We start from the raw sequence: 8,931 nt of genomic DNA, 5'->3' as shown, positions 1-8,931 counted from the left end.
TGGGCCGCTGCCACTGATTCTAAGGTGGGCTGCGATCCAATAGACAATTCAGTTGAGTGGATTACGGGCGTCTTTTTCATTTTTATATTTTTGGAAAACATTTTTTACAGAAATATATTTTCAATATCACAATTTACAGTTTTGTACCCCTACCGCCCGGCAGGGGGGCGGCAGGGGGCCTGCCGCCCGACAGGGGGGCGGCAGGGACTTATATATAAATTAAAAAAAAATTATTTGCACGGAAGCCCTTGGCGGGAGCCTACCGCCCCCCTGCCGGGCGGCGGCAGGCTCCCCCACCCCGCAAAATGGTCCGGATTTAGATATTTTGGATAGAAATAAAAAGCATTAGTAAAGTATATGAATATGAAAAGTATAAGTTAGCAATTAATACACATACGCAAATGAGAACGAAATAGGTGATGCCTGAGAACGAAATAAGTATAACATGACGACATGTCCATAACAAAAATACGGAAACAGCTAGAACCACCTCCTAACCACCCCGGCCACCCCGGCCATGTCGACCTCTTTTACGCTGAGCGTGGACGTGGTCTGTAGAGTAGGTGTGCCGCTCTGGAGGCCCTACGTCTCTACCTGGACGTCCGGTGGCCATAGGTGTCTGGAAGGTAGGATCGGCCTGCTGGTTAGGTGTAGAAAATAACCGACTCCAATCTTCGAAGTTCGCCTCAAAGGTATCCTGTGTGGGCCCTATACAGTAGCAATTAAGATATCTTAATCATAGTCTTATAAGTCATATATTTGGGTACATATTCATCATACGTACCTGGTGGTGGTGGATACGAGGAATGACCCATATCAGGAAGCTAGTGGTGCGATCCTGTAAACTGTTCAAATTATTTAAAATATTCATAGAAATAAGAAGCACATGATAAATTCTGGCTACAGATTAGGTATTTACCTTGCGTTCCTTCTGTTGTCGCCGTAGGGTAATACGAAGAAGGTCCAGCATCATATAACTGTTGTGATCCTATATGCAAATACAAAAGGAATTAGACTTCATACCACAATTAATTGAAATTAAGATATTGATTATATGTCTACCGAAAGATCGTGGTGGTGCCTGTGTTGGTTAAAATGACATCCCTGCAGCTGGTGCCATGGTACTAAACTGAGTCCCTCCGTGAGGTTGGTAAGGTGGGTGTGCATCACATGTATGGACTCAGAATTAATTGTTGGCTTCAAAGTAGGAAGTTAGTAAGTATCCTCACGTACCTGGATAATGCTGCTGAGACCAATAAGGTGCTTGGGAAGACTGCTGCTCTGTGGGACCACAAGGAAACGAGGTCGAGGCTTGAGACGAACCGTACGAGTCATCGTACGATGTCCGGCTACCAAAGGCTTCAAGCATGGAATGGGCTCTTTGTGAAACTCGGGTCCAGGCCGACTCTTGCTCATTCCTATCCATCATAGATCCCCCTCGAATCCTCATCAAATTCGCCGTGGCATCTAAGTCCATCAACCTGCACATTTCAAACTGCAAGCAAGAAAAAGAAAGGCATTAACACTGTAATCCAAAGTATTTGAAAAGCGATGATAACTTTGACTCACCGCCCTAGATAATGCCTCATCCCTATGTCGTGCGTACCCATCCTGTGCTGTCGCAACATGCGGCTGTGGTTGCATGTCAGCATATATCAAGCGGCAACGAGTCTGAGGCTGGTACCAGCTCAGGTACGCCCTGTACGAAGCCTCTGTGTGTGCAGGGGTCGCAAGCGCCACGTTCTCCTCTGCCTAGTCCCAGCCATCGACCCAAGGCAGAACCCTTGTCACCCACATGTTGGAGAAGGGTTGCCCATTCCTCGATAAACTAAATATTGAAAACAATTTAGTCAAATATGATTAGTTAACTATACAATGCATAGTCACTGAAATAGTATATGAATTGTTACCTGTGGTCATGGCGTTCGACCCGATCCAATGCTGACGGCACAGGATACAACTGCCTTTGACCGAACTGTCTCCTGACTCTGTCCGGGCAGTGAGCCTCAATGTAAATATCGTACACCAACGCTGTAGTTGTCATCCAAAAGGCCTGGTCCTGAAAGCAAACCGAAGATATCCCGATCGGTGCACGAGTGTTTATAGCCAACTCGGAGTAGGGCTCCCACACGACGTCTTCAGGTGTCAACCGATCAAACTCAGCCACAAATTCAGGATAGGCCCGACGAGACTGTACGTGGGCCCACCTCTTCTGCACAAAATTAATAATAATATGTACAAATAAGAAATACAAAGAGGGTAAAACAAAGCAATATAATTGCCAATAGAATAGTACGAGTAGCAGTCATTTCCATACCTGACGAGCGTACCAGAGAGTCCCCATGGTGGGCCTATCGTCCTCGGTGTCACCGTACATATCCAGCTCATACGGTGAGTGGTCGACAAGCGGGCGACCAATTGCTATCCTCTCGTACGACCAAAGCTGTAGCAGAATTGGACATCCTGTAAGAATTGCATTGTGCTTATTTTGCACCGATGCCTTGCAGAGGCCACGGTACGTGGCTGCAAGTACCGCTGCACCCCAACTGTATTGAGGCATTTCCTCCACAGCTGCCTCTGCGATCTCCAGTGCGTAAGGCACAAGCACCCTATCCACATAGGCCACGTGTGAGTTGTTGAACATTATGTATCCAAACAACCACAACAGGTATGCCTCAAGGGATTGAGTGATGCTATCATCATCAGCATCATGTGCCAAATTGTCGGGCTACATAGAAAAGATGAACATTTATGAGTACGAGATCAATTATAAAATAGAACCATAACTACACTTGTCAAAAACATAACTCTAACATTAATCGTAACAAAACAAGGTATGTACCTGGAACTGGAGGATCCATGCCTTGGCAGGGCCTGTTGTTTTTGGGTGCTCTTCTACATTAATCGCGATGTCAATATTTGCAAAACGCTCTTCTAGATCGTCCAACCACGTAGGCGGGACGACACGAGGCCCTACGGCATCCCCACTGATAGGAAAGACCCAGCAGCATCGCAACGTCCTGTAGGGTCGGTGTCATCTCCCTACAAGGGAGGTGGAAGGTGTTTGTCTCAGGCCTCCATCTATCAACCAGAGCCGTCAGTAGGGACCTGTCCAGCTGTACTGAACCACTCTCAGTAAGACGACCTATAGTAAGAAGACCAGCCTCACTCAACCTGAAAAATAGAACGATCAAAGGTAAGTACATTATGTACGAAACGTATGCGAAACAAACGTATTCTTAAAAACATAATCCGACGACATATCACCTGGGCACCCATCGTGGGTCAACAGGAATAAACTCCGCTGGTGGACATGGACGCAGCACGTTAAGTTTCACGCGCTGAACCACTGCAAGGAAGGACCGGTGTGACGAGTCTATGACTCCGTCAAGTAGAGCTGGCGTATCTTCGGCCATACCTAACACAAAAAATATAAGTTTTTTGAATTTCTACAATTTTTCTGCATTTTTCTACAATTTATCTTAAATTTTCATAAACTTTTCTAACATTTTCTTGCATTTCCTACAATTTTTGTACAATATATTTTTATAAATATATTTTTCTAACATTTTCTAAATTTTTCTGCATTTTTCTACAATTTATCTTAAATTTTCATAAACTTTTCTAACATTTTCGTGCATTTCCTACAATTTTTTACAATATATTTTTATAAATATATTTTTCTAATATTTTCTACCATTTATCTGAATGTTTCATATACTTTTCTAACATTTTATGACTATTTCTCGAAATTTTTTCTCGTATTAAACAACTAATCAATACCACAAAATTTGTTGGTAAACCTAATTGGTTTTTCTAAAAACTAATCTTAATTCTACCTAAATTATATTAAAAACATTACCTAAATCGCTTAAAATATCATTACTGCTGCATACACTAATTATAAAATTAAACATACAAAAAAATTTAGATCGAGAAAGTTGAGAAATATTTATTACCTGAGGTTAGGATCTAAAATCCGGCAGGGCTTCGCCGTTACAACTCCCCCCTCACCCCTCCTCTCTCCCTCCCGCTCTCTGGATGTCGTGGGAAGCAAATGAGGGGGGAGGGGGAGAGAAACCTTTTATACAGTATGTGGGAGCCTGCCGCCCCCCTGCCGGGCGGGCAGCAGGGGGCGGCAGGCTCCCGCCAAGGGCTTCCGCGCAAATAAATTTTTTTTTAATTTACATATAAGTCCCTACCGCCCCCTGCCGGGCGGCAGGGGTAAAAAACTGTAAATTGTGATATTGAAAATATATTTCTGTAAAAAAGTTTTCCAAAAATATAAAAATAAAAAAAACGCTGGATTACGGACCGTCATCGTCTCGCAGAAAATTATGATATCCGTGGGCTGGAAGTCTGGAACAACATTTTGAACTTACCTTTTCAATATTTCTAATTATATTATTTCGATATTTACATATTGGAATAGTTTTTTGCAAAATGACTAAATAAATTTTAAGAAATGTTGAATCTAATATTTTGAAATTTCAGCTAGTAATCATACATTCACCAATTATTTGACATCGTTTGATCTAAGAACTACTTCATGAGCTGCCTTTTTTAGCCGGAAAATTGATCTTGCAAGTTGATGCAAAAAATAAAAAAGTTGTTGACGTGGTATTGACAGTTCCATCAGTGGTAGCTCTATTTCGACCCCCACAAACAATGGAACCATCTTCAGTAACATCATTGACCAAGGATACACAAGGCAAATGGTATCAAAGTGACGAAGTGCAACAGTTTGTAGCAGAGATATGAATGACGCGCCAATTAGGCAATTATGAACATACTGCTTGATAGTTGAGTGTTTTGATCTGGAATAAAATAGGAAAGAGGAAGGGAAAACCAAAAGAATGGAAAACAAAACTGGAAGTTGTGCCTGTCATTGGCTCATTGGTCCTTTGTTATTTTGCCCGTTGCCTCCGCTTAGGACCTGTTTGGATCCACCCAGCTAATAGTTAGCTAGCTAAATTCAGCTAAGATAGATCCAAACAGGTCAGCTTAATATAACAGCTTGTACTCCATTAGCCGACTGTGCACATATATATTATCTTTAGGCAACTATCAAATTCTCCAGAATAGATGCATTTGTACAGTATGATGTATGAACTTCCCACTCGAAGTCTTAAAACTCTAGCTACGAAACTTTACCCCCTAGAATATTGACCAACGAAGAGAACATTTCAGTTGAGTACTGTAATAGCAATATGGCAAGGTACGTATGTCATTCATATTAGTAACATAACATTATGAATGCAAGTATGCAACACTAAAAATGTATGTCATTCATAAGCCATATAGCATGTACAAAACTATACACCTCCAGGTCATCTAAGCAATTGCAATCGTTAGACGCCATGTCATGCCTAACCTGTACTTTTCTATCAGTATTAGCAGGGAAGAACAAACGTAATCGTTGTGTGTTATCATTTCTCTATCACAATATGTTCTTCCCACAATTGAACTTCAAAAAATTGCACTCAGCAATCAGCACTAGCTTTCTGTATCACTAAAGAATGCAAATACAGAACAGTAAGGACCCATATCCGTTCAGCAAAATTGTGGTCATATACTGAAGACTTGAGACACTTAGTGCACTGAATACATTCAATTCCAACAATCTCCTGTACTGGATTTGTTCTATTTCTGCTTCATTTGTCCCAATCTAACCGGCCAAAGTTGAGAGAGTCCAGTTGATGTCCAAATCCAATCGGCTGTTGTTGTGTGATTGAGTTGTAGTGGTGTGGTCGTGTTGATGCCCCAATTCTAACCGACCAATGTGCGGCGCCCGTCGATGTCCTAATCCGATCGGCCATAGTTGTAGTTGTGGTGTATGGTTTTCGGTTCCGGTTTACCCATAAACTAGATCAATTCTCTTCCTCTTATTAATATACGCAGAACCGCAAGGCTCAGGATCTTTCAAAAAAAGAGAGCAGGAAATCAATGCAATCTTCCCAATCAGTACTTTTTCCAACCATCATCCAATGTCCATCCATGGATCCAGCTCCAGTCTTCCTTTCCATCGCTTCCTCTTTGTCACCCACTGGTGACTGGCCTTCCCAAGTTTCTGTAGCTGGGCAAGCCTCAAAATCGAAATCATCACCACCCACTGGAGCAATCTAAGGTACTTGGACTCGTCATCATCAACAGAAGAGTATGCCTGCACAATACCAGCAATGTTCGGAGCGAAGTTCTCAAGAAACTCTTCAGACGGATCTGAATATGACCTCATCTCCATGTGCAGCAATACAGAAGAACAAAGGAAGAAGTGAGAGATCTCCTTAGCAGGAATATATATTGATTATGTGTTTTCCAGAATGAGAGAGGTTGACTTTATATAGGGAGTTAATTCCCTGAATGCCATTGAAATTTTCGCCAATCCCTTGAATGCCACTAAATGACATTGAAGGGATTTTTTTGTGTCTATGACATGTGGGGTCAATGGCAATTAAGGGATTGGCTAAAATTTTAATGGCATTCAGGGAATTGTTATATAGGTGTGTGTCCCAGGCTGCGCTAATAGCCATCAATTTGCACCATTATTCTACGCAATCAACACCATTTGACAGCAACGGAAAAACCATTGCTCATATATCATAATTCTCAAGCATTGACTTGTGGGTCTTTTAATTCTCAATTCTTTATTGAAGAAATGGGCCGATCCCACATATTCCAACATAAATGACATTGCAGTGCTCCTGCAATTTGTTCAAAAAAGAGGACGCTGCTAGCTTCCAACATCTCTGCTGTTTCTCCTTTCAGTTACTGTTGTTGCTTGAAAGGTTTCAGAATTTGAATCATGATACGCATGCCTAACAGGGTTTGTGTTAGCTCATGATAAGCTGTGCTTCAATCTGAATCTGAAGTTGTGAACATCTCCATGGCGTATTTGTAGATTTCCAAGAGGAGCTCTCAGCTTCTGTTTGGGCAAAGTTTGTTCCAAATGCAGTTATAGTACTTGCTGAATTAGATCACGGTAGCTGGGAGTTTATTCGTGCCGCTCACCTAATTGCTTCTGTTCATCAGTCTTGTTATTGCCAGTATTGTTTCAGTTAAAATACGGCACGGCATCTTCCCTTTATATTCAGTTCCTTATCACTCAGAATTCAACTGAACTTGAGGCATCAAGCTGAATTGATCCAGATAATTCAAGCCAAAGGGCCTCTAGCTGAGTTGGTTAGGGAAACTCAGCAGCACTCCTCAGGTCCTGGGTTCTGGATTCGACTCCCCGTGGGAGCGAATTTCAGATTGAGGTTAAAAAAATCCCCTCGTCTGTCCCATAGTACCGTCTCACATGGGCTACGGTGCCGCTTTGTAAGGATGGGCAGGAGTTCGGAGATTTTTTTGGCCGGTGTGAGACAGTCTTCTCTATCAACAGCACGCCGCCAGCACAAGACAACCCGGCCTGGGTGAAAAAGCCTGAACTGAGAGGCTAAGGCCTGAACAGAGGCCCAGCCTAAGGCAGGCAGCCCACACATTCATGAGCTCCTATCACAAAAGCTCATGCAAGTAGCTTCGCAGATTCATTACCAATATTTGCAACACATCTCTGGTAAAAGACAACATTTTCCACACATCATGGACGCACAGGAACAAAATTTATACTCACAAACCATAAGCATGAGGTCATTGGCACACTTTCATGATGTCAGATCAAAACTAGATGGTATTAGCCATCACTAGTACACTCATAGCAAAAGAACATGTCTAACATAAGCATAAAAATGGTGGAAGAGTATCTCCAACTCGGTACTGTTCTAAGAACAACGCAACTGCGACTACTGAATATTTCACTCATCCTCCTGGCTACGTAGCCTGGCAAGCTTGTTGGTGACCACGATGTCCAGCTGTGCAGCACGCTCAACAATCTCCTTGCGCTTGCGGGTGGAGACGTTGTGGGCAATCTCCGCGCAGTACGTCCTGTTGTTTCGCAGACAATAGGATGTAAGCAAAGAGGGCATTTAAAAGATCAAATGCAAGTAAGCATATTAACAGCACATTTAAGCACTGGGTAATTGATCATATAAAGTCAGACATTTTAGGGTAAAACTGAAATGGCATTCTCACTGGCTCATTGGCATGACTACAGGCACTGTGCCATTTCTGCTAGACTACCCATCCTCCTAGGACTAAGGAGCACATACTGCCATTCAGAACAGAGGTAAGCTATGTTGTAGCTAAGCTTTCTGATATGATTTTGAAGTAAAATCACAGGAAATGTGGCACTATCAAAAGCTTTCAAAGGATAAACAGAAAAAATCACCTGTTGTGCATCATAAGCAGCTCCAGCTCAGAGACATTGTGAACAAGAAACTTCTTGAATTTGTTGGGGAGGTAGTGCCTTGTCTTCTTGTCAGAGCCGTATCCAATGTTGGGCATCAAGGTGCATCCCTTGAACTTCCGCCTGACGCGGGAGTCAATACCCTTGGGCCTGCGCCAGCTTGGCTACAGAAAACAGTATTGGCAAAATTAGCTCTTTCAACCATGGCTATGCTAGGTGAGTAGGTGGCGCAAATATAGAGACGCAATGAACCAGAAATCTGAGCTCATCTTTTTTTTCCAGGGGTATCTACTTATGTTGGTGCTCGAGGTCATACCCAAGGCTCCATTCACGATCCAGAAAAGAAAAAAAAAAACTGCCAGGCTTCAGGCACAGTATAGCATATTTTGAATTCACCAAATGGCAATCGTGGTCTGAAGTAACGAACATTTGCCACATTGGTATACTATTTTTTAATAGTTATCATCAGCTGCAGAATAAGTGGCATTACAGCAGCTTAAACAAATCAACTTTCACAAACAAGGACTGGTATTTTCTAACAATTGCGGTTATTGCATTAGCCAAAGGAGGCATCCTAAATTGAGGAAAAGATTTTATAGCAATACAGTGTTTCACGAGCTAAGCTGACATTTCTGGTCGGTAACGCA

At 42.4% G+C, this 8,931-nt stretch overlaps 1 protein-coding gene across 1 annotated transcript in view; it reads right to left on the bottom strand.

Annotated features, from left to right (window-relative positions):
* Positions 1-7,582: 7,582 nt before the first annotated feature.
* LOC120661149 (60S ribosomal protein L32-1-like) overlaps positions 7,583-8,931 on the bottom strand; it is an 11,695-nt gene continuing 10,346 nt past the window's right edge. The window contains exons 2-3 of the mRNA XM_039939873.1: positions 8,267-8,448; positions 7,583-7,923 (exon numbers count right to left, since the gene is read on the bottom strand). Coding sequence (XP_039795807.1) covers positions 7,794-7,923; positions 8,267-8,448 — 312 coding nt within the window. The 3' untranslated portion in view covers positions 7,583-7,793. The remainder of the gene's footprint in view (positions 7,924-8,266; positions 8,449-8,931) is intronic.

Source organism: Panicum virgatum, chromosome 2N, assembly GCF_016808335.1.
Source record: "Panicum virgatum strain AP13 chromosome 2N, P.virgatum_v5, whole genome shotgun sequence".
Lineage (NCBI taxonomy): Eukaryota > Viridiplantae > Streptophyta > Magnoliopsida > Poales > Poaceae > Panicum > Panicum virgatum.
This window is presented reverse-complemented; position numbering and strand designations above follow the sequence as displayed.